Here is a 22836-nt window from a genome sequence, read left to right as displayed (position 1 = left end):
AGAAGACAGGTGTGAAGCCCTGGCATCCTGTGCACTGGACCTTGTTTACTCACTAAATTTATGAACAAAATTTTAAAATTAAATATTTTTTTTTTCTAAAAAATACAAACAAAGAAAAAAAAACCCGAAAAACCCTAGTTCTCATAGCTAAAAAGGAAAATCTTAGCTTATCTCTGAAATCCCCTTTAAGGCTCACTCTTGAAACTGAGACATTTTTAGCTTTGCCTGTAAGCCTCCTATCAGCTTGGTTATGTCCCTCTAGGCTCTCAGGCACTCTCTTACACAAATATGTCAGTGGGAAAATACGTGCTTTTACATCACAAAAAGATGACACATTGGTTGTAATTCCTCATCTGTAAAGTAATTTCAGAACCCAAAAGTATCCTGGGGATCCATTGTTGGTTCATATAGTTCATTCTGTGTGTTAGCTGTACGCCGAGTCCTGCTGTACATGCATGTGTGTGTTTACAGACACATGGAAGCCAGAAGACATCCTCAGGCGTCATTCCTTAGGGTGCCACCCCACCCCACTTCGGACATGGTTTCTCACTGGCCTGGAACTCATCCTTTGGCTGGACTTTGAGTAGCGTACCCCAGAAATCTGCTTGTCTCTGCCTCCCTAACTCTGACATTCTGAGTGTATGCCACCACAGTTACCTCTCACTCGCTTCCTTTCAGTCCTTTATGGCACTGTTGGCACTATTGGCACTGGTGGGCATTTCTGTGACATCTACTTGTTTGGGCCATGGGATATGATTTGGATTTTAAGACGACAGATTCTTTCCTCAGGGACCTGTGCCAATCTTCAGGTTCACCAGCAGGTGTGCATTGCCTAGTATAAGGTATAAGGTTCTCTCTCTCTCTGGTTTTTTGAGACAGGGTTTCTCTGTGTAACCTTGGCTGTCCTTGAACTCACAGAAGTCTACCTGCCCCTGCCTCCCTGAGTGCTGGGCATGTGCCACCATGCCCAGCGGACTTTCAACTGTTCTGACAAGCCCATCTTTATCACATTAAACTCCATCACCTGCCCAGCGTGCGGTGTTTGTAAGCTCCAGTTCTGCTGAGTCTGACAGCATCACACCGTCTTACTTATCTCCATGGATTCACAGGGGTTCTGCGTCTGTTTAAAGCACCTGCCACCTCAAACGGGCGACATCTCTGCTTCCAGTGCATACCCAGGCTGAGGGCTAACTTCTAGCCCTTGAACTCAGCTGAGGAGTAAAGAATGCCAACGTGGTTATGCATGGATTCATATCTTCTCCATTCTCAACATCTCCTCACTATTTTCTGACCTTTACATTAACAACAACAACAACAACAAAATCCACCTAGACACCAATTAATGTAACTGCTGTTTATTAGAAAGAGCAGAAAATGCCGGATTCGGGCCCCCGGGGCAGAACAGAGCACAGCTGGCAGTGAGCACTCGCTCAGCACAAGCACTTGTTGCCCCACTTGGCCATCTTGTTATTGATTGGCAGCTTGAAGAGGTCAGACTGCAGGCACGCAGCAATCTTCTCTAAAGCCTGAAGGGAAAACACACCAGGTCTGGTTAGGACCTCCAGCCCAGGAGACCCACTCCAAAACACTGTCATTCACGTATTGTTTGCCTTCACCTATTTCTTTCTGCTTCTGCTTTCAGGGTTAAAAGCCGGGATCTTCCTAAGACCTAAGATCCCAGAGGTGTCTAACCATTGATCCATTTAGGCAGAAGCTGCTGTTGGGCAAGTCCCATGGGGCCTACAGGGTGTATGGAGCCTACACAGAGTTCTTTGAGAAAGGGATAGGAAACATCACCTCAAAACGGCACATGAAAGCCTTCAGATTTGGGAACTCATCCAGGCACTTAGGCTCAAACATACGGTTCTGGTCTAAAACATCATAGGTGAGGAAGTCCACAAAGGTAAGCTAAAATGAAGACAATGAGATTTCAGGTCTGAGAAGTTCACCAATGCCTGCAGAGACAGACAGACATCCTCTCCCTGTGTCTTCTTCCTACCTTTTCCCCTGCAAACCATGTGTATTTCCCCAGGAACATTGAGAATTGTTTCAGCTGTGAAGGTAGCTTTTCCAAGTACTGAGGCTTCAGGCTTTCCTAAGAGGGAAAAAGAGCAAATAGCTGTTCTTGGGTCAACAAGATGGTTCAACAGGAGTGAGCAGTGTTTGATTCTCAGGTCCCACACTGTTGTCGTCTTTGAGCCTCTACACTTGTATTGTGTGCTTGCATGTTCGCTCTCTCTCTCATACACACACACTAGCTGACAATGTAGTCAAGGCCTGTACCAGCGGCGGACACACCAGATCCTTCTCTAGGCAACTTCTTTCTGCCTACACATGGAGGAGGCAGGATGGGGAGCTGGGCTTTGGAAAGGAGGTGGAACTAACAGCAGAATTACAAGACAAAGTGAACCAAAAGATACAGAGTCTGTTTCCAATCCTACGGTTTGGGTTGATGGAAAGATGGCAATTGCAAAAGGGGGCAGAATAATCCTTGGTACTTTTGCTTGAAACCCAACACAGGTGACACCCGATAAGGAAACCTACGTGCTCAGAATTGTAGCAGAGCTGAACCAGCTGCATGCGGAAGTCCATTATCTGGTTCTCCATGATGTCCACTCGGATCTTTTCTTCTTCAGTGTCACCACCTGTAGCCAGATGGCAATAGATCAATCACCCTTGGGATCGCCTACCTCCAGGTGAGCAAACCGCCTCGCCTCTCACATCAGCTTCAACGCACTCACACATGTTGTGCTTGCGTGCGATGTACCGCAAGATGGCGTTACTCTGGGTGAGCTTGTTCTTCCCGTCCACAAGGTAGGGCAGCTAGAAGGGCAAAACCAAAGAGTGAACCATGCACTAGCGCGGTCTCGCCTCTTCCACTCTTCTGGGAAAGAGGAGACTTGCAAGGCAGTGAACATGAGAGAGTACAAACTAGGAGAAAGTACAGAATAAACAGAATCTAGGATGAGGCCCTCACCCAATTATAGACAAGGGTCCTTAACCCTGTGTGTCAGCATGTGTGTGGCAAATGTAGACTTTCTGAGAATACTTTTAAAAAGCAAATTAAATATTTTTAAGTAAAGCTGTAAGAGTAGTGCACTTAACAGGATACGTTAAAGAGCATTTGTTTTAGCAACCATGACACTTAAGACACTGGGACACATTTAGGATACTATGAAAATACCTGGTATCTATCAGTGACAAAGTCGTGCACCTTGCTAGAAACCAGTGTCTCTTACAGCCTGTCTTTATGAGACAGGAAAATGTTAGTGTTTGATAGTCGTTGTGGGGATTAAAATGTTATTCTCCCTCTTGTGCAGCGGCCCTTGAATTCTATCCATTGTATCCACATGAATAGCCTCTATTACTAGATTCTCAAACCAGAGGTGAAGGAAGTAAGGACAGATACACTCAAAGGCCTTGCCTTCTGCCCACTCGTCCAAAGCCACCTACATTAGGAAAATCCAGATCTAGCTTGAATTTCACGTCCAGCCATTGGCTTCTGTCGTAGTCAGGAGCTGTAAAGAGAGAAGCGGGACTCAACCCCTTTACCAACCTACCTGAGAAACGACTGAGTCCTGATACCTCAAGTTCCCAATCGCCAAAATCCAACCCCTGAGTTTCTGCAGCCTACATATTAAGATGGGCTTGGACAGCAAGTGGGAAACCCCAAGGATGGGCCTTGCTTGGCAGTTCCTCGCAGACTGGAACAGGGGTCCCACCTGACCTCGGTGTGGGGCTCCCCTCTGGGTAAAAGACGACTGCAGGGCCACCCTGGCCCAGTGCGGAGGGCCACCAGCACCCACAGACATTACCTTCCCCACAAGTGTATTGTTTCTCCTCATAGCAGGTATCAGTAAACTCCAGGAGCAAGCGGATGGCATGAGCCAGCTAAAGGCAGCAGGATGGAGAAAGACCCCAGTCAGCGCGCCTGCGCGGTGCCCGCCTGCTCGCCCTAACAACCCGGCCCCGTCAACGTCCCCAACCCAACGCTGCCAAGCCCCTGTGTCCTGTGGAGGGACCGGGAACGTCAAGTTAGCTCCTCTCCCCACGAGCCTGGGGAGCCCGTAGGATGGCTGGAGATGGGTCCCCGAGGGCAGTTTAGCTGACGCCCGCAGCAGGGAGGCGGCCTCTGCCCCAGCTGCAGCCCACCGGTCCCGACCCCCAGCCTGACCCGCTGCATTTCTCTGTCAAAAGCTGATGAGGGGCCACTCACCCCGCGGATATCCCAGTAACCCAGAACCATAGACGACGTCTTAGACGACATAGTGGTGGGCGATCTGAGCCCCTTCGGAGATATGGAGACAAGGCTCCAACTTTATACCGGACGCTGTGGGTGGGGCCAACGTGACGGACTGGCTCCTCCTGCCTCGCTCCTTGCTCCACCCGCCCTCCGAGTGGGCGCTCGGCCACGCGCACGCGCAGCTGCTGTGGCTCGTGAACGTTGGTGTGAACTTCATCCCGGACTGCTGATGTTTCCACACTTCCGCTGTAGGGACTTGGACCTTGGGGAGCGTGTCATGCCGCATAATGAGCTGACACTGGTCAGCGAAAGTCGGAATTCTGACTACAAGGGAGCTGCTGCCTTTGGCTCCCTTGGTGGGACGTGTGAAGGGCTGAAAAGGAAAGCGCGATAAACAACAACAACAAAAAACCTAACACATCACTTAGACACATAAAACTGTGAAGCAGGAAATGATTCAGGTATAAGGCAACACCTAAAGTACTTGGAGGGTAGAGATATTTTCTACCCATGATACAAAGGGGCTCTGTGAAGACCCTGAGCAGAGGCCGTGGACCCTGAGCAGAGCCACTGAGAAAAAGGATAGGTCATGCACATTGGAAATGCCTCAGAAGACACTCCAGGAAGGAGGAGAGTAGAGCAAACACTGAAAGGTGGAAAATAGATAAGTAAGACAAACAGCAGGTGTTGTTGAGATAGGATGGTTTATAAGGTTGTGGTAGAAGGAGATATAGAAGTTAAGAGTTTGGGGCTAGGTTACAAAGGGTCTTGACTACCAGAAAGAGAATTTGAGTGTTTTCTGCCTACTCTGGGGAATGTATAGAATCTAGATAATAATATCTACTAGAAGCATAATGCGGGGGGACAGGGACTGTCTCTGGTATGAACTCTGCAGCTAGCTCTTTGTCCTTCCCCGCCCCCGTGGGAGAAGCAGCCTAGCTAGGCCACAGAGGAGGACATTGCAGCCAGTCCTGATAAGCTAGGGTCAGGTGGAAGGGGAGGAGGACCTCCCCTATCAGTGGACTTAGCGAGGGGCAGGCAGGAGATGAGGGAGGGAGGGTGGAATTGGGAGGGAATGAGAGAGGGGGCTACAGCTGGGATACAAAGTAAATAAACTGTAATTAATATAAAAAATAGAAAGTTAATAGAAACAACGACAAAAAGAAGTATAATGCAAGACACACCTGATTTTTTAAATACTTTTCTTCCAGTTAAAGAGGCTGTGTGTGTGAATCCGTAATATATTTTTTAGTCCAATATATACAGTTTCAGAATATGATATGAAGTGTTTGTTTTAGCACCTTACACTTAAAACGCACCTCCACAAAGGATAACCTCATTCTTATGCTCATGAGACACATAGGCCTACTCAGAGACCAGTACAGATCTGGATGCTTTGCTGAGATGAGTGATACTGCCAGGATTTTCTTCAGAACGCTGAGCTGGCTTCTTCCTGTAGAATGGGCTGGAGGATGGAAGTCCTGCCATTTTTCATTTGCTTTACTGTCCATCAGTGTTTATTAGTCCCTATTATGGGTAATACTGTTTCAGATGCTGGGGTCCTGGAACTGAAATCAGCAGACAAAGGTTCTTACTCTGGGGGAGGAATTTACATAATAAAGGGGAGAGGCAGAAACAAAGAAATATCCGTGTATAGGAAGTCAGAGAATGATACACATACTCTGGAGTGAAACAGTAAGGAACTATCGTACAGGGAGTGGGGGTTCGTGGGTGGAGGCTCCAGTAGGGAGAGGACTTATTATATTAGAGAATGTGGGCATGTATGTGTGTCCTAGTGAGATGTTCACTCTCCTGCAGACGGTTTCTGGAATCAGGCTACTGTGCTGGTGCAAGAGGCAGAGAACTCCAGCAGAGAAATGCCAGCATACAGGGAGGCATCACTATATAGACAGCATGTAAAACTATGCGATCACCATGGGAGTGACAGCCACAGACAAGAGACAAGGTGTGTGGGCTTGAACTGCTGTGGCACAACGCTTAGAAGCTGGGGGGGGGGGGATGAGAAAGAACCAGAGAATGAGTCTGAAAGGGTGGCTGGAGTGGCGAGAGGGAAGCCAGGTGTCCTGGAAACCGAGGGAAGACACTGGGAGGCCAAGCCACATCAAATGCGGCTGACAGGTCACGGATTACGAAGTCTGGGGATTAACAGTTGGGTTTAGAGACATAGGCATTATAGTTCCTGTGAGACAGTGTAAGATTTGGGGGATGCTCGTGCAGCATCAGGAAGAGCCAAGCCTCTGTGTTCATTCATGGCTCATGACTGAAAACTGAGCGGAGACTTGTAACACTGTCAGTGCTGGGCAGGGGAGAGGCTGTGTGAGCTGGAGGAGTGGTGACTGGGGGAGTCCAGAGTTGCTCTGCTTACCCTCCATAGCACAGCTCTCCAGGACTCCCAGCACCTAATCTCTGCGCCCGGGAGAGAGTGTGGAGTATCATGTTTTAGTTTAGCCGAATCAAACTTCAGACTTTGTAAAAGGACATTTTGCTAAAAAGAAGGACATCAGTATGGAGATGCGTGACTCTGTAATGCCTGGGTTTATTCCTTCCAAGGAAACAAAAGCCAGTGACAATTAACCTGAGGCGGGAGTCTAAAACGTATAAAGCATTCTAACATGTCAGGCATTGGTCTAGGTGTTTCGCCTGTTAGTTAATATATTCTACTTCAGGCTAAGTAACTTTGTGAAAGCAAGTGTTCTGCTCACTTTATAGAAAAAGGAACTGAAGGCTGGCTGATCCAGGATGCGGGTGGAGGATGGCCTAATACTTCACTCTTGCTGGCTCCACTGTGCTTTGAGGCCTTTTCGCCTCTTACCCTTGCCATGGTCTTTGCTATGAAATCAGAGGAACACTAGGATAGAATGTATTTTTTTTCTAATCCTGTAGGTTTCCCCTGGTTTTCAGCTCTAAGCTAGTTTGCCCCGTCAAGAAGCCTTTTTTTTTTCCCCTTTTCCTTTTCCCTCTTTCTTAAAGAATCGGTTTTTGCTTTCATACTTTGTGTTACCAGCTACAAGAGATGAGTTTGTGAGGCCAGGAAGTTGAGCGAAGGATAAAAACTGTCTGAAAATAAGGCATTCAGCTCCAGACGACGTTTCGAGGTCTTGGATAAACTCAGCCAAAAGGGATTTCCTGGAGCATTTTTTAAATGGTATATAAACTATTAACAGCAAAGGCCCAATGACTCATCTCCTCTAGGATACACCCTCAATACAGCCCCAGTGGCCAGTGGCTTTGTTGTGCTGACCTCAGACATGAAGGCCTCAAAAGTGGCCCACCATGAGTTCTAATCTTTTCCAGGTCCTCGCACAGCTTGTTGTCTAGACCATTGGCCAGAACCCGGCTGCACTTTCCATCCTTCACATCTTCTGTCTGTTCAAAAGAACCAGTCTGGGTCCTCGTACTGCCTCGGATTCTGCTTGGTGGTGATCACGAGTTCTTGCCTCGTCCTCCATGAGGTCTCCAGCCGTCTTGGTGAGGTCAGTGTCTGCTCTCCTCAACAACACATAAGCATATCTCCGTGCCACACCCTTAGTGGCAGTAGTCTCCTGCCCATGGATGTTGGTTCTGAGTACTCGAAAAGTATGCTGGAACTTCTCAGGGATCACTAGAGACATGGTGGTGGCCCAAGTGGCGCCATGTAGGCCCCCTGTGGAAGAACTCCTGGACCATCTCAAGAACCTACTAGGGGCTCCTGAATCCACCAGAACATCAGACCTTGTCTGTAGAGTGGATCAATGAAAGTACAACTTCTCTTCCATGGACAGAGATCCAGGGAGAGAACTGACTTGCCTGACTTCACCACAGTGGACTCAAGGACTTTCACCTGCCAGTGTAATGGCTCTGTGTTCTGCCACTGAATTGATGGGGAGGAGGAAGCTCAAGGTTGACTGCCTGAAAGAGGAAGTTCCCATCGAGAGCACAGGGCACCTCGCTTATTTGTTCTAGCTCCTCTGGGTCGCCAGCCAGTGTAAGCAAAGCCCACAGAGAATTCTTTGCTTTGGTGCCATGCTGTGCCTTCAGCTGTACTAGGAGCTTTGGATTAGACTGGGAGCCATGCCCATAGAAGGACAGCAGTGGTGCCTGTGGCCTCATTTTGGAGTTTATTTAGAGAGGAGAAAGAGAGAGGAGAGTGGACCAGCATCCCAAAAGGCGTCTTTTCAGCTCCAGGTTGCAGTGAGTTCTCTCTCAGTCAGTCTGACCAGTAATAGTTGTAGGGTTGTTGTTGTTTCATGCCCAGTATCCCAGCTCTCTGCTCCCTCCCTTTGGTTCCCATCAGGTCCAGAAGAAATGGCAAGGGGAGGGGCCTATCACAGGCTTGAAGATGCTTTTTATTGAAGAGACTAGGAATAAGTACGCCAAGCTTAGGATGGGGGTAAAATAAATAGTAACTGGAGACAGGCTCCAACCCAAAAAGGGTACCATTTGCCTGGATGCCTGGGCCTGTTCATCTTTGCTGTGTGATCTGGGATAGTGTGGTTTGCCACAAACTGAAAGAGGACTTCCGAGGGATCTAAGCGGGTACCAGATACTACATCTTGCATATAAGTAGTCCTTGGTTTTGGAGGTATTTGAGGTGGTCTCTAATGACTCATCTAAAGGAAGAAAAAAAAAATTCAGATGGAGTTGCTTTCAAGTGAAGGGTCCCCAAAGTTGATGTCACCAATACGATGAGAGCTTCAGGACACACCTAAACGGATGAAGCTCAATCCCCAGAGGGATAACCCATGCCTAGTGTCCCCAGCTCTATTTCTCAAAACCTCTCAATGGGAGTGAGGTCCCCAGGGCTTCCTCACCCCCAGCATCCTTCTGACAGCATCCAGCCGGGCCTGGATTCGTGGGGCCTCCTGCGGACACAGCATCTGCAGCTCCCCGGGTCTCATGTGAAGTAGCTGGCTCCCCACTAGGGACCCAAGAGTCCTTACAGTGCTGTAAATAACAATGGTGGAATCCACCAGAGTTAGGATGGGCGGGTGCTAGGCCTTAGTACTTGTGTAGAGAAGAAACATTGGGGTTACAGGAATTAGGTTATCTGCAGGAATAAGCCCACTGGGTTTGGCCTCAGTGTGTTACAGAACTCTTAGGTTTGAGAGCAGAAACATTTTAGAAGAGAATGTTCTGGAAGGGAAGGTTGGCAGGGTTGGCAGCCCAGGTTCTTTCAGAATTCACTACCCTTGCTTGGTCTTTCATTACATTTGGTTTCCCTACTTGGTGCTTTACCCTAGGCTCAGACAAGCAACTTTCATTCAGCAGAGAAAGCTTAAGATGGAATCATTATGGACAATGGAAGCTAGGTTGCATGCTCTAGGTCTCTGGGGGGGAAGGAGGTCTGTGGTTCTCACTTGAGCCCTTTTTAAGGCTCTCCCCTCATCTCCCATGGGACTAGGCACTCACACAGTGGAGAAGTTCTCTGCTTGTAGCCAGGCTGTGACCTCCTCAGGCTTTGAGCTAAGACGAAGCATTGGAGCCTAGAATCAAGGAATAATAGAAATCAGAGGTTGTCCTGTCTCACCAACATGCACAGCTCCCATACTGGATCCCTTCTACTGAGATCCCATCAAGCCACTCATCTTACCTTCTGATTTTCTAGTTTGACAGGGACCCTAACATAAGTTTTGTTCCAACCCTGCAACGATCTTGGCACCCAATAAGCGTGCGGTGATACTGATTAAACTGAACTAATATCATCTCCGTTTGTCCTCCCTGTTAGCACCTCTGACTCAGGACTCAAGGCTTCTGGGTACCCCGGGCTGGGTATTACCCTAAAGGATGACTGGTTGTGGCCTCTAGAGGCTCCATCTGGCAGGGGCTCCAGGATGTTGCTGGGAATGTAACCAGTCTGCCCTGCTTCATTCTTCACCTGCCACCATCGCTTGCTCTGGTCCAGAATCTACCAAGAATCACCACGTCAGCAAACAGAACCTCTATCCTCCCATCCTCTTTGTCCCCAAGACTTTGTCGCCCCCCCCCGACCTTTCCACTTCCCTCTCTGCAAGCCACCCACCCTAGGCTACCTGTACCTCCTGCCAACCTCCTCTTTTCTTGGCTTCATGTAGGCCTCACCTCCAAAATCTCTCCCTGTGCCACAGTCAGTTCCTGTGCATTCCTTGCTTCAAACTCATACAGGACTTGCATCTTCAGGACTGGTTTTGCAGGCCTGGGGCTGGAGGGTGGGAGGTTTGTGTCCTCATGCCCGGGGCTATGGTTGTATGGCTCATCTTGAGCGAAGTGTGGGCTGCTCCTCTTCCTGGAACCCCTGACATGAGAGAAAGAGTCAGGATGGCTGGAGAGTGGGACTTGTGCCCCTGGCCCACCCACAAGAGCCCTAGATAGCTCCTAGTGTGGTCTGTTGGTGACATTTTGGGTTTCCATAGGATTTGATGGCAACAGTGTTAGGTGGGGATTGAGATAAGAGGTTTTACAGACAGGAGATGCTCTGAAATGCCGTTTATCTCTGAGAATATTTCCAGAAGTAGAATTTTCTAGATTTTGGTTCTGCCCTGAGCACATTATACCTGGTCAGTGGGGACTCAGAGGGTACAAGAAGAAAGCATTCAGGGTCTAGGATATAAAGAACTGCATTTTCACCCAAGGTAGCAGAGATGTATCTGTACATGTCTGTGTCTGGCTAAGAGAAAGTACAGATGGTCTCTGGGATGTAGCAATCCACAGGTGCAAAGGCTCTCTCCCTCCCTCCCTGTGACTGTGAGAATCCACTAAGCAGGTGACATACCGAAGGGAAATAGAATCCTGGCTTCTTAGGGGTTCCTGTAAGGAAGAAAATCAGAGTGAGTTAGACTAGGAGGTAGCCAGCGTAGTGGCGGGGAGAGGCTACCAGACCAAAACACAGGCCTGCAACAGCTGCCTCTTGTCCATTGCTTACCTCCCCAACAGGTACCCAAATAACCCACCCCTTAGCTGTCATGTGATTTTGATCTGGACTGGAAGAGATCTGTGTAAGTTGTACTAAGCAACCCTTACCATGGCATAGGGCCCTGGGATCTGCCAGCCATCGGAGAATGTGGGCTGGTAGGGTGGCGGTTCACTGCCTGTCCAGTCATCCCTGCAGGGAGAACAAAGCTGAGTCGGCAGCCACTGTGTACCAGGCTGTGGGATGTGGAGAGGGAGGAGGTGAGGAGGCTTGGCCTCAGGGATCTGTGGCTAATGGGGACAGAGCACATGTGTACAGACGAAAGGCTTCAGGAAAAACACACGAAGGAGCAAATGGTTCATCAGGAACAAGTCCAACAGTGCAAGTGTCTGTGGGCAGCCTGACCTTGGTCCCCAAGGGACAGCTGTGTCATTCCCCCTCCCCCCGGGAATACAGTGGACACCTGATTACCCTCATTAAATTTTAGAATTAAAGTAGTGTAATCTGGAGTATTGGGGCTGGAAGACCCCTTTGGGGACTTTCAAAGGCCAACCCCACCATTTATTTGTTTATCTAGCTATCTATTTGCTTGTTTATTTATTTATGTTGAAAATAAATTTTGTTTCATATAATATATTCTGATTATGGTTTCTCCTCCCCCAGCTCCTCCCAGCTCCTTTTCTATTCCCCACCCACCCAAATTCACACCCTTCCTTTCTTTCTGTCTTACTAGAATAAAGATGAACATCTTACAAAATTAAAATAAAACTAGATAAAACAAAAGCAAACAAACCAGAATAGGACATAAACGAACAAATAGAAGAAGAAGAGCCAAAGAAAAGGCTCAGGAAACACATACAGACTCAGTGACACACATGTGCACACATATAGAAACCCCATTAAAAACACAAAACTGGAAACCATGATATATACACAAAGGACCTATAAGAAGAAAAGAACAGTCCTACAAAGAATTCTATGACAAAGAACAAAGACTCTTCAGAAATGCCATTCACTTGGTTTTGAGTTGACCATCTACTTCTGGGCCTGGGGCCTAGCCTTCAGAGTAGTTTGTATACCCAGCAAGACTCCATAGGAGAAAATTAGATTTTTGCGAGCTTCTAGGTTACGGATAGAGGCTTATGCCCACTTCCCTCTTAGCTCTGGGACCCCATCTACCCCAGACCTGTGCAGACTCCGTGCATGCTGCCACAGTCCCGGTGTCCCACTCCTTTTAAAACATTTTTATTTTTGAGACAGGGTCCACTGAGTTGTCTAAGATTGCCTTGAACTCACTCTGTAGTCCTGGCTTGCCTTGAACTTGCAATCCTCCAGCCTTAGCCTCCAGGATAGCTGAAATTACAGGCCTGTTCCACCATACCTGCTCCATTCAGTATTTTTTCTAAGCTGTTAGTGATGTCCTAGCAGCAGCTCATTTTATTTATCACTAAACAGCACAAAGAATTTCGTTGTAGAAGATACATCCCAGTGGGGCAGGTCTGGCTAATGCCTTGCACACAGCACAGGACTGTGCCATTTTGTGGATCCCAGGCTTATCTGAGACTGCTCACTCACCTCTGGAAGTTCCTTTCCATGCCTCACTGGGACAGCGGCAGAAGCCTCTCACTCCATGGCACACTGTCCGTACATGTCTGTTTCTCATTATGTTGTACTTCCTGGCTTGGAGGGAGGGGCTGTCTTTCTATCACCATGGCTGAGTCACAGGTAGTGGCTAATGCATGTTTATTTGCTAGGAGTAAACTCTTCTTCATTGATGTGTTCTTTCTATCCTAGAGACATGCTCAGGTCTTCTGTTGACCAGGTGATGACTTCTTTTAAGCTATGGCCCGAATTGTCTATTTACCAAGCCTCCTGGGAATGGGCTTGGATGTTGTGCCTATACTGTCTGACCTTTGACTGCAACCTCTGCCACTACTGTACTGACACTGGCCATTGAAAACGCTGATATGCAGGTTGGAGATGTTTTATAGTTCAGTGGTTGAGAGCTCGCCTAACACGCCCAAGGCCCTGGGTTTGGTGTCTAGCACCAGGGGTGTGGTGATCTTGATAATCTCATGATTGCCAAGTCCGACAGCTGTTGTGTTCCCCATCTTTCTGGATTATCACACCATTTAGTGTTACTTATAACATTGGGTCATTTTATCAAAAATTCTTCTAAGGACTTTTTCATGTCATCTATTCACTTATAGTTATTTTAAGAAACTAGGGACCCTCTGGGAACATATATGACTCAATGGATTATTTATCGAACTTGTGCCATTTTAATACTAAGATTGTTTTGCTTCTTTGTAAATATTTTAAAAAATTATATCCATCAATCAAATTTTCCAAGTTGCAAATGTGTGTGTGTGTCTCTGTGTGTGTACCTTGGTGTGGGATGAGCACATAGGTATGTGTGCCTATGTGTGTGAATTTGCAGGCCAGAGTTTGATGTCATCTCCAACACTCTTTTTGAGACAGTCTCTCACTGGACCTGGCATGCTTCTCTTCCAGCTAGGCTGGCTGAGCCACTGCAGCAACCCTGCTTTCTCTACCCTGACCCTGACATCGGGGTTACAGACATGCTGCCACACTTGGCTTTTATGTGAGTACTGGGGATTCAAACTCGGCCCTCTTGCTTGCACAGCGGGCATGTTATAGACGATGTCTCAAAACCGTAAAATAAGACTGGCTTTTGAAACATGCCTAACATGGGTATACAATGGTAAAGTGGCTGAATAAAGGCATTTGAGGTCTCAGACCTCCGCAGACCCTGCTTTCCTGTTTTTCTCGTACTAGACAGACAAAGCTGCCCCCTAGAGGTAAGTTAAGCCTAGAGCAGCTGTAGGATCCAGGATCAAGAGCTCCAGAATTTATAAATTTCTTCATTCATTGACTAGATAAAGCCTGTAGAATAGATCATTTGGCTATAAACAATCCAAATGTCCAGTGATAAATAAAGAACAAGCTGTGACATATCTATAGAATGGAATATCAGTCAATCACAAGAGGAAGGAAATTCTGACACACGCTACAACACGGATGAACCCTGAGGACATATTGATAAAATCTGCTGGTCACAAAATGATGGACCATGTCTTATTTCACTTGTATAAGGTACCTAGAATAGGCAAACATGCATGGACCTAGAACAAAGGTAGCTAGGAGGTTGGGACAGGGGGATGGGGAATTACTTTTTATGGGTACAGCCTTTCTGTTTGAGATGAAAGAATTCTGGAGCTCAACAGTGGTGGTGCATGGTGTCACTAGATCCTTAACGCTACTGAGTTACATACTGAAATTATATACATTGTGTTATGTATATTCTACAATCAAAATAAGTAGGTTTCGTTGAAACTAATTTACGTCTTTAAGCAAACCGGACAAAAACTTCCTATTGGCCTGAATTCAAAGAACTGCTTATGAGGCAAACAGTTTCTTCCCCAAACCCTAGGCTCTCAGCTGATGTCTCCCTGCCTTTGTCTCTAGGTTTTTGATTCGTTCTTCTCTCTCAGTTTGTACCCCTCTACTTTGTGGGTTCTCTTTGTAACTCTGTGATTTCTTTTTGGCTTCAACCTGCCTTTTTCCTGTGACCATTTCCCAGAGCCCTGCTCTCTGCTATCATGAACTTGAACAAACTGTCCTTGAGGAAGCAAAGTCAGGACCTCCCCCTAGATTATGCACAGGTCTCTCTCTCTCTCTCTCTCTCTCTCTCTCTCTCTCTCTCTCTCTCTGGACCTACCAGACCCATTGTTCTATCACATAGGTAGAACCTCTCAGCTGGGGGCCCAGATGTGTGGCCTCTGTACAGTTCCTGTGACATCTGAGCCCAGGTGTCCAAGCGAGTTTCCTCCCCAGTTCTCAGGCTCTCTAACTGTTCCTCTACCCTCCCACCCATCACCAGCCACAGCAGCGTGGCTTCTCTGGCTCTCTTAGCTCCTGTCCTGACACTTGCTGGGTCAACTTTCTGATGTTACATCTGTGGCATCTTTTATGTCAGTCATTCTTAAATTCTGAGCTGGACTAAGTTTTCACTTTATCCCTGGTGAATATGAACATGTATTTTAGTAGAAAGTCGGCACTCCTCTTCCCCCCTCCCCAAGGAAATGTGTTTCTTCACTGGGTAAAGGCGGTGTTTAGTAAAACGTTGGGAGCTCCGTGTATAGTCCCCCCGCATTCTCTGGATATGTTTCTGGTTTGTGATAATGTAACACCAGTCTAGACACCGTGTTCTGCTTTGGGTCCTCCATGCCCCTTGTCCTCACTTACTGGCTGGTGGTCCAGGCTATGCCTAGTGACTTCCAGAGAGTGTTCTCGGGCGGGCTCAGGCAGGACTCCAGCAAGTCTATGGCTCTGGGGGTGAGGAGAGGTGAAATCACTTTGGCTGTAAGGTCAGCCTCGGGGCATTGAGACAGGATCTGGAGGAGAGATGGAAAGAGAAGGCATCAGTGCATCTCAGTCAGAAGCGGATAGGAAAGGTCCGAGAGCCCCCTCCCCCATTTCCTCTATTTCTGCCTGTCCTTGACACTGTTGTCAGCCTATCAAGTCTGTTAAGGGTTTTGTCTTGAATGGTACCCTGTTGAATAAAGGACAGGTCCCATGGCTCCCTCTGCCCTGCTACTCCCCCAGCCTCTGTTCCTTCCTCCGCACCCCTGGGCTTCAGTGTGTCCCCTTTGCCACCCTGTCTGCCCTCCACTCACAAAGTTCAGGGTTTGGAAGAGGAGGCCCACGAACTCAGGGGCAGTTGTTTCCTGTAGCCGGAAGGCCAGCTTGCCCTGAAGACACAGGACAATGTTGGTTACTATGCTTCACCACATTCACCAGAACCCAAGAACCCAATAAATGTTTTGTGCCTTGCCCCTGGTACCCTTAAAAGGTCCCAAGAGAAGGAGAAGCTGAGACTGGAAAGGCTTGGGTGGCTGGCATCAGAGAGAAGGGGCTGAAACCCAGGACTGGCTGGAGCCACTAACCAAGAGGTTGAAGCTGAGCTTGATCTTCTGGAAGCAGTCAATGTACTGTGCTTCTGTTACACCTGTGGGAGAAAAAAACAAAGGTGGGGTGTATGGGTAGCCCAAGATACCACTGCTCCTATCTCCTGTATGAAGCACTTACCATTTTTAGTCTTATTCTTTTTTCTCCCAAGTTTTCTCTTCTTACGACTGTCTTTTGCCTTAGCCTCCTTCAGCTTCCCGGCGAACAGCTCAATGTCTCTCAGCACATGGTCCAGCACCTCCTGAACCCCCAACAACCCATGGCCTTGAGTGGGCAGTTATGAAAACCCTGAAACTCCCAACCCTGGCCCTGCTATATTCAACCATAAGGCCCAGCCTTAGTCCCAGCCCCGCCCTGTCTATGTTGTGAATCTGGCTTCCTAAGAGTAGTTTCTTCTTTTTCCCCAGCCCAGAAAGTCTCAGCAAGCCTCAGACCACCTTCAGTTACCTCATCCCTCTCTGGGTCCTCAGGAGACGGAGCACGCCTTGGAGGAGGAGGCAGAGTGAAGCCATTAGGTTCTCGGGCACTTGGGTAGTGTGTCAGAGGCCTTGGGGACGGTGGGATGCCTGCGATGGATGTGGAGGGACCATGAACCTAGAACCTAGACTTGATGCAAACCTTCTCCTCCATCTGCATTCAGACACAAACTTACTGCGTTCTGGGGTCATGGTGTGTGGCTGTTCGGGAGGGAACCTCTGCTCTGGAGAGAACCTCTGCTCCAGAGGGTATGTCTGTTGTATAGGGAGTGGCCTTTCCACAGGAGGCCCCTTCCATCTGTCCTGGCTTGGATGAAGGACTCCAAATCGAGGTCTGCTGAGGGCATGGTAAAAGATACAGCTTCAATAAAGTTCTTCAGAGACAGACTTAAGCCCATACTTTTGCTCTGGTGCCATGGGCATCACCATCTCTCTCCAGGAACTCCGCTCTTGCCCCTTAGCCTCTACTTGAGCCTTCCCTGACTCTACCATGAAGTCCCTGGGCCTTCCTGGGTTCTCGAACAGCCTCTGGCGATGGTATCCAATGCACTCAACACCTTCCCCAAACCCTTCATTGGTCTAAGCCTTTTTCAGTTCTAGGCATGTGTTTGTTGGGTTCCAGGATCATGAGTTCTTCTAATGTATAGCCAGGACATAACCTTCAGGCATGAGCTAGGAGAACCTGTATGTCACTGGACAGAGGCAGCCTACCTTTCTTCTAGCTCTTCCTCCAGGGCCTTCTGCAAGCTTGTCCTCAGCTGCTCTGCCTGGAGAAAGCAGCAGTCACTATGTGTGTGTATGTGTGTGTGCATGAGAGAGAGAGAGAGAGAGAGAGAGAGAGAGAGAGAGAGAGAGAGAAGAAAATCAAACTCCACCCCCGGCCACCATACCCAGTCGCTCACCCCTACTTCCTGGCATTGGAAGAGCAAAGTACTGATGCCTGGCAGGCCAGACTCCTGCACAGTGATGGACAAGATGGAATTGTAGGAGCAGGTATTGAGTGCTACATCCATGGCCTTGATATTGTCCAGGCGGTAAGAATCCAGGTCCTCCTAAGGCAGGTGGAAAGGACAAGTGTGAGGTCACTGAGAACCACTGAGACTCTGGGAGGAAGAGTCTTTAGCCTGATTCGAATGCCTCTGCCCCCACTTCCTTTCCTGGCTCTCCCTGGTTTGGGATGCATATTGGATGTGGAAAGGCCCTGAGGGGCAGGAGAAGAGACTTGTCCTTGCTCTTTAGCATCCTGGGTTAGCTAGGGCCCATGGCTGGGTTTGCTGAGCAGGCTCACCTTAGTCTCAATGTCTAGCAGCTGGAGCCAGCCATCTCTGACCTGCAGGATCAGGTCTTGGCTCCACACTCGGCCCTGGGCATCCATCTCCTGAAGCTTCTGTAGAGCATCCTTGGGCTCCCGGACTCTCTGTGTCCCCAACTTACATGTCATCAGATGCTAAGGGGAGAAGAAGAAGCTGATCTGCAAGGAAGTTTACAGAGAGGAACCCAGATGGTAGCAGACAGGAAAAAGGCAGTGAAGGAGGAAGGTAAGTCCTTGGTCTGCCCTCAATACAGCAAGAGCCTATAGAAGTTGGGCTCCTGACGTTGCTTCCAGGCCTAGGGCAAAGGGGATACATGGGGCATTCTAGAACTTCAAAGGAACTGCTGTATAAGGTAATTGGGTGGTCATGGGTGTGGGTGCCAATCATCCAACAACATCATCCATGTTCCTCTGTGTGGGCTATAGGACCTTCCTGGTTTCCTTTGCTGCATTTGGGAACTATTGTCCCCAGGCCCATTCTTCCCCATCACTGACCTCACTTGCCTGACACCTGCCTTTTTCCATACTGTTGTCCATACCCAGATGTCTTTCACACTGTGCCAATACAGAGCCACAGGGCTTTCAGGAAGGTCAAGTGTCCCCTTTTTTTATTCTTGCACACAGAGGGCTGCACCACTCTCAGGCTGCCCTTGGGTCCTTGCCTTCTGCTGATCCCACTGTTTGGTAGCCACCCTCCTCTAGAGATCTCTCTCCTCCCACAGCCTTCCTGAGTCATCCTCCACTTGCCCCAGGCTCCTGATGGGGAGACTCACTCTACCTCCTGCCCCTGGTCCTCAACCCTCATTCCTGCCCAGGAGCAGGCCCTCTCACTGTGTCTACACCACCAGCAACTCAGCAGAGCCTAACAGCCTTTCATCCTGAATGTGTCTCCTCTTGCTCTTGCCTGATGGGCCCCCGTGAAGCCAGTTCCCAGCCCCACTCTACGGGGAAGCTGACTGATGGCTAGGGAGCATCCCCTCTCTACTGCACTATGAGTTTCCTACTTGTCTCTTAACACGTAAGGCTACTGGGATAGGGGCAGGTTCTGTCTGGCATTCCCCCACCCCATGCACTGTTTGTCCCTACCATGTCCTAGTTGAGCAAGTTCTTCTGACCACATCTTTGCAGTTTAAAAGCCAATTCAAATGACCAGGTCTCCAAGTGCCAGCTATCCACTTGGGTGGGGCCAAACACTCCATTCCAGTGGCTCAACCTGGCCTAGGAGTGCAGGACAATTCCCCTTACGTGACACTGGCCCTTATAGCTGCAACCCTCATACCTTCTTCCCCACAGCCATGTGCAATCCTGAACAAAGCCAAGGAGATGGGTTGGAAAACAAGGGGGTTGGTAGGATGGCTTTCTGTGGGTTTTGACTATTTACCCTGTCACTCCTGACTAGGGACCAGTATCCATGCTCACAACTTCCTGCTGGGCCTGCTCTGCCCTCTCCAGGGCTACCCTCCAATACCCTGAACTTGGCAGATGTCCAGGCCTCAGGCTGGATGAACGTGACTCCACAGAGTTTGGTCAGCCTGAGCTGTTGTGCCTGTGTTTGATAAGGCAGTGGACACACAGGGACTCTAGCTCTATTCAGAAATTGCTTGGACCCCAGGGGTACTCACCTCTACCCTGTGCTGCAGGAGCGTAGGTTCTGAGGCTATGCTCTGGGAATATTCCTTCCGGTGTACTGTGGGTATAAAGTCAAGGGCAGAGAGCAGCAGAGTGAGGTAAGGCTTGGACAATTGCAGGGACAATGGAGAAGATGGGATTTGGGGAGCTTGGCTCAAAGGGGGAGCTGAGCAAGGCAGGGGAGGCCAGAAGCTTACAGTAGATGGCTCTGCTGCTGGGCCGGGACATGTTGACACTGCTGAGAAGAGCTTCCTAGAATCACAGTGAACCAGAGACAATCATCAGACTAAAGGGCAGAAATACAAGGCCTGGCTGCTGTCACTTTGACCTGGGTACTCTGTGGCCAGATCTGAAGCCCTTGGTTCCAGGGTACCTATCCAGAGCCATCTGCAAACTAATGTCCTACTCAAGAAGTTCCCATCTTGTTAGGTTGGGAGGCAATGGGCCAGCAGAGGAAGGGCTCGACGCAGGAGGAGCGACATGGATGGCTTCCCATTATTTGAATCTGGGTTCAGATCTTTCTCTAGGACTAGATGTGAAAGATGCCATGAATGAGTTACTTCTGTGGGGAAGGCAGAGGTCTCAGTTGCTCTCCCTGCCACATCAAAGCCCTTGGCCAGCCTTGTTTTAATTCTGCAAACAGGGAGAAAGCCCCCAACTAATAACCCTGCCTAGAAGAATGTGTTTCAGTGTGAGGCTCTGTGTGGGTGTGAAAGAGAGACTCATCTGTGTGTGTGTATGATGGGTGTGTGTTCATGAGAGACTGTGTCTGTATGACTGTGTCTGTCAGTGTGTGTGACTATCTGTGTGTGTTTATGTAAGACTGATACAGAGATAGAGAGAAGACAGACAGACAGACAGACAGACAGACATGTATATGAGGTTGGGAGATGCTCTGTGGAACTTGCCAGGAACCTACGCTCATCTAATGTCTAATTACCACTCCTGCCTCTTTTCCTTCTGTTGCTCCCAGATTGTCTCCCAGGGCCCCTCCCACACCGAACTCTCTAACTCCAGCTCATAGCCAACCACCTGGCAAAACCCTCTTTAAGCACCACCTGCCCAGAGTGTTCCCCAATGCCATTTTCAGTCTTGTCCATTCCTCTCTAACAGTAGTGGTCATAGCAGCCCTGACAGCGTTCTGAGCCTGCTTCAAGCTTCTCCTGACCCTGCCTCGCTCAGTCTTCACCACTTTCCATCCACTGGTGCTTAATGCAGCACCAAATGGTGAGCATGACTCTAAGGAATTTGCTTCAGTGACCCAGCTAACACCCAAAACAACCCCAGAGCTGAAGCTGTTATCCCCACTTCTCAGATGAGGACTCTGACACTCAAAAAGGACAACAGGCCTAGGGTCACACTGATTATTTAATAGGGAAATGAGCCAGAACTGTCTGGCTTACAAATGGGTCCCTTTCACTAGGCAGTGGGTCATAGCGGGTGGCTAGAACACACATCTTTTGAAATAGAGTGGAATTAAATGCCCTGCATTTGTATGCACTGGGTGTACGGAGGAGTTAACTGTGCATATATGAGTCCAGGAGATGTGCTATTTGCAAGCATTCATCATGGTTTGTGCGTCTCCACGGATCTCTCTGCTTGGCACACTTCAGTGGCACGTAACCCTGGAATATCCCAACCAAAGTGTAAGGAAGGACACACGCCCGTTTATTGGGACTGTTAGGAAAATGAAAGATCTGATAAGGTGACTCACAGATGGAAAAAATGATTCCCCAGTGAGCACCATGGGAACGTAGAGGAGGCGGCTGATCTCTGTTCCCCTGTTGGGGAGAACCCCTTTCCTCCATAAGAGCAAGGGCTGTTGGAAGCCTGATTCTTTCCCCTGCGTTTCCTCACCTCCCTGGGCTGTGGCATTCAATTCCTGCTTCTAAATGGAAGCAAAACAAGCCCTGCTCTGCTCAGCCCTGCCTTGCTCTTTCACACCAGGATGGCTCCTGTGGGTCAGCAAGGGTTCCTGTGGGCTGGAAGAGATAGTTCAACAGCTACTGCTAAAGACTGCACCACAGGGCTGGGGTGCTCTCTGACCTGCCTAGACCCTTCTAATGTCAGGCATTGGCATTGTCTCCCTTGCCTAGGTATAGAACAAGGAAGAGGTATTTACAAGGCTGACCTTGGGGGAAGACTGCTAGAGGCCCCACACTTCCTGGTCTCCAGCTGGTGGCTAAGTTTCTAGGGATAATCCTTCCCCCTGAATGTGAGAAGAGGCTGTGAGATGCCCCCAACTCTGGGAAACCACAGGGGTGCCTGCTGGCCCCAGGATCCTGGTCCCTGCCATTCCCTGGGTATAGGCTCTTACCTGAGTGCCAGTGAAGCCTGGTGTCTTGTCCCCAAAAGAGGTGAAGTTTGAGCCGGTGGTCCAGTGCTGTCTGGGGGAGCTCTGTTTGGCTTCTCTGCCAGCTGCCTTGGGCAGAGACCTACTGAGGATCAGGTGGCCTGAGGGTGAGGAAGCAGGCTCTGAGGAAGCCACACCTGTGGTCTTTGGACTCTGGAGGGTGGGGAGGCCTCTCAGGCTACCAACCGCCCAGCACTGAAGTGGACCTAAGGAAGAAAGAGTCTGTGTTGATAGGTGCCAGAGCTTGACCAGAGACCCCTGCTCCCCAGCTTCCTCCTTTTTAGCCTCTGGCCTTGGGTGTGGCCCTTCATCTTCCGGCTTTTTACATACCTCTTCTGGGGCCCTGGGTTAGCATCAGTCACTGTGGCCACAAACAAGAAAAGGCACATATGGCCCCATGAGCCTGGCTTCTGTGTTAGGGGCAGGCCGAAGATGCACTAGAGGCTCAAGGAAAGATTTGTATGTGTGCTATATGCTTAGGTGCTGCACCTGTGTGATCAGGGCATATGATTAGGTGTGCCCAGGTTGTGTCTATGAATAGGACATTGCCTGTCAGGGAAGCTGGGGTGAGGTCCAGGGTCAGGCTCAGGTCCTGGCTGGTCACCCAGGCCTGAGAATGGAATAAGATTGTAGCCTTGATGGAGCTGTGCCTGGGAAGGCAATGAACAGGCCTACCCCCCTTCCTTCTCCTTCTGCTTTATTCCTACACTGAGCTGTGAGTTTCCAGAAGAAGACCCTTCCATGGGGTCTCTCTCCCCATCGAAATGTGAGCACAGCAGGGATCCCCATAGGAAACCTGGAGACAGGTTTGGGCAGAGAGAGACTCAACCCATAGCAGAGACCTGGCTGACATCTTTGGGAAGGGAATGGTGAGTGTCACTGGGCGCCCTCAGCATTGTGAACCCCATGCTGGTCATTTGGGTTTCCTTAGAGACGAGATGCAGA

The 22836-nt window shown here is 49.1% G+C and overlaps 2 protein-coding genes and 1 pseudogene across 3 annotated transcripts; all 3 read right to left on the bottom strand.

Moving 5' to 3' along the window:
• Positions 1-1339: 1339 nt before the first annotated feature.
• Positions 1340-4357, bottom strand: Gstm3 (glutathione S-transferase mu 3). The gene is made up of 8 exons (XM_055618195.1): positions 4217-4357; positions 3816-3891; positions 3454-3518; positions 2742-2823; positions 2545-2645; positions 2000-2095; positions 1798-1908; positions 1340-1526 (listed from the first exon to the last, which is right to left on the bottom strand). The coding sequence occupies exons 1-8, from the start codon at positions 4265-4267 to the stop codon at positions 1431-1433; spliced, it is 678 nt and encodes a 225-aa protein (XP_055474170.1). The 5' UTR covers positions 4268-4357; the 3' UTR covers positions 1340-1430.
• A 3095-nt stretch (positions 4358-7452) lies between these two features.
• LOC129684882 (40S ribosomal protein S18-like) lies at positions 7453-8503 on the bottom strand (annotated as a pseudogene).
• Positions 8504-8571: 68 nt separating this feature from the next.
• Positions 8572-22085, bottom strand: Eps8l3 (EPS8 like 3). Of its 2 annotated transcripts, none has more exons than XM_055618182.1 (19): positions 21856-22085; positions 19736-19790; positions 19532-19596; positions 17886-18044; positions 17500-17649; positions 17309-17364; positions 16774-16934; positions 16569-16687; positions 16242-16362; positions 16100-16161; positions 15830-15904; positions 15399-15547; positions 11240-11321; positions 10992-11026; positions 10322-10514; positions 10020-10148; positions 9653-9726; positions 9055-9187; positions 8572-8853 (listed from the first exon to the last, which is right to left on the bottom strand). In XM_055618182.1, the coding sequence occupies exons 2-19, from the start codon at positions 19764-19766 to the stop codon at positions 8842-8844; spliced, it is 1806 nt and encodes a 601-aa protein (XP_055474157.1). In that variant the 5' UTR covers positions 19767-19790; positions 21856-22085; the 3' UTR covers positions 8572-8841. The 2 variants fall into 2 exon arrangements, with proteins under 2 accessions (XP_055474157.1, XP_055474156.1); XM_055618181.1 differs by having other exon boundaries at positions 16774-16931; positions 21856-22066.
• Between the last annotated feature and the right edge of the window lie 751 nt (positions 22086-22836).

Source organism: Psammomys obesus, unplaced genomic scaffold (genome assembly GCF_907164565.1).
Source record: "Psammomys obesus unplaced genomic scaffold, mPsaObe1.curated_primary_1811, whole genome shotgun sequence".
NCBI classification, from domain to species: domain Eukaryota; kingdom Metazoa; phylum Chordata; class Mammalia; order Rodentia; family Muridae; genus Psammomys; species Psammomys obesus.
Note: the sequence above shows the minus strand (reverse complement) of the source record. Positions and strands in the feature narration are given on the sequence as shown.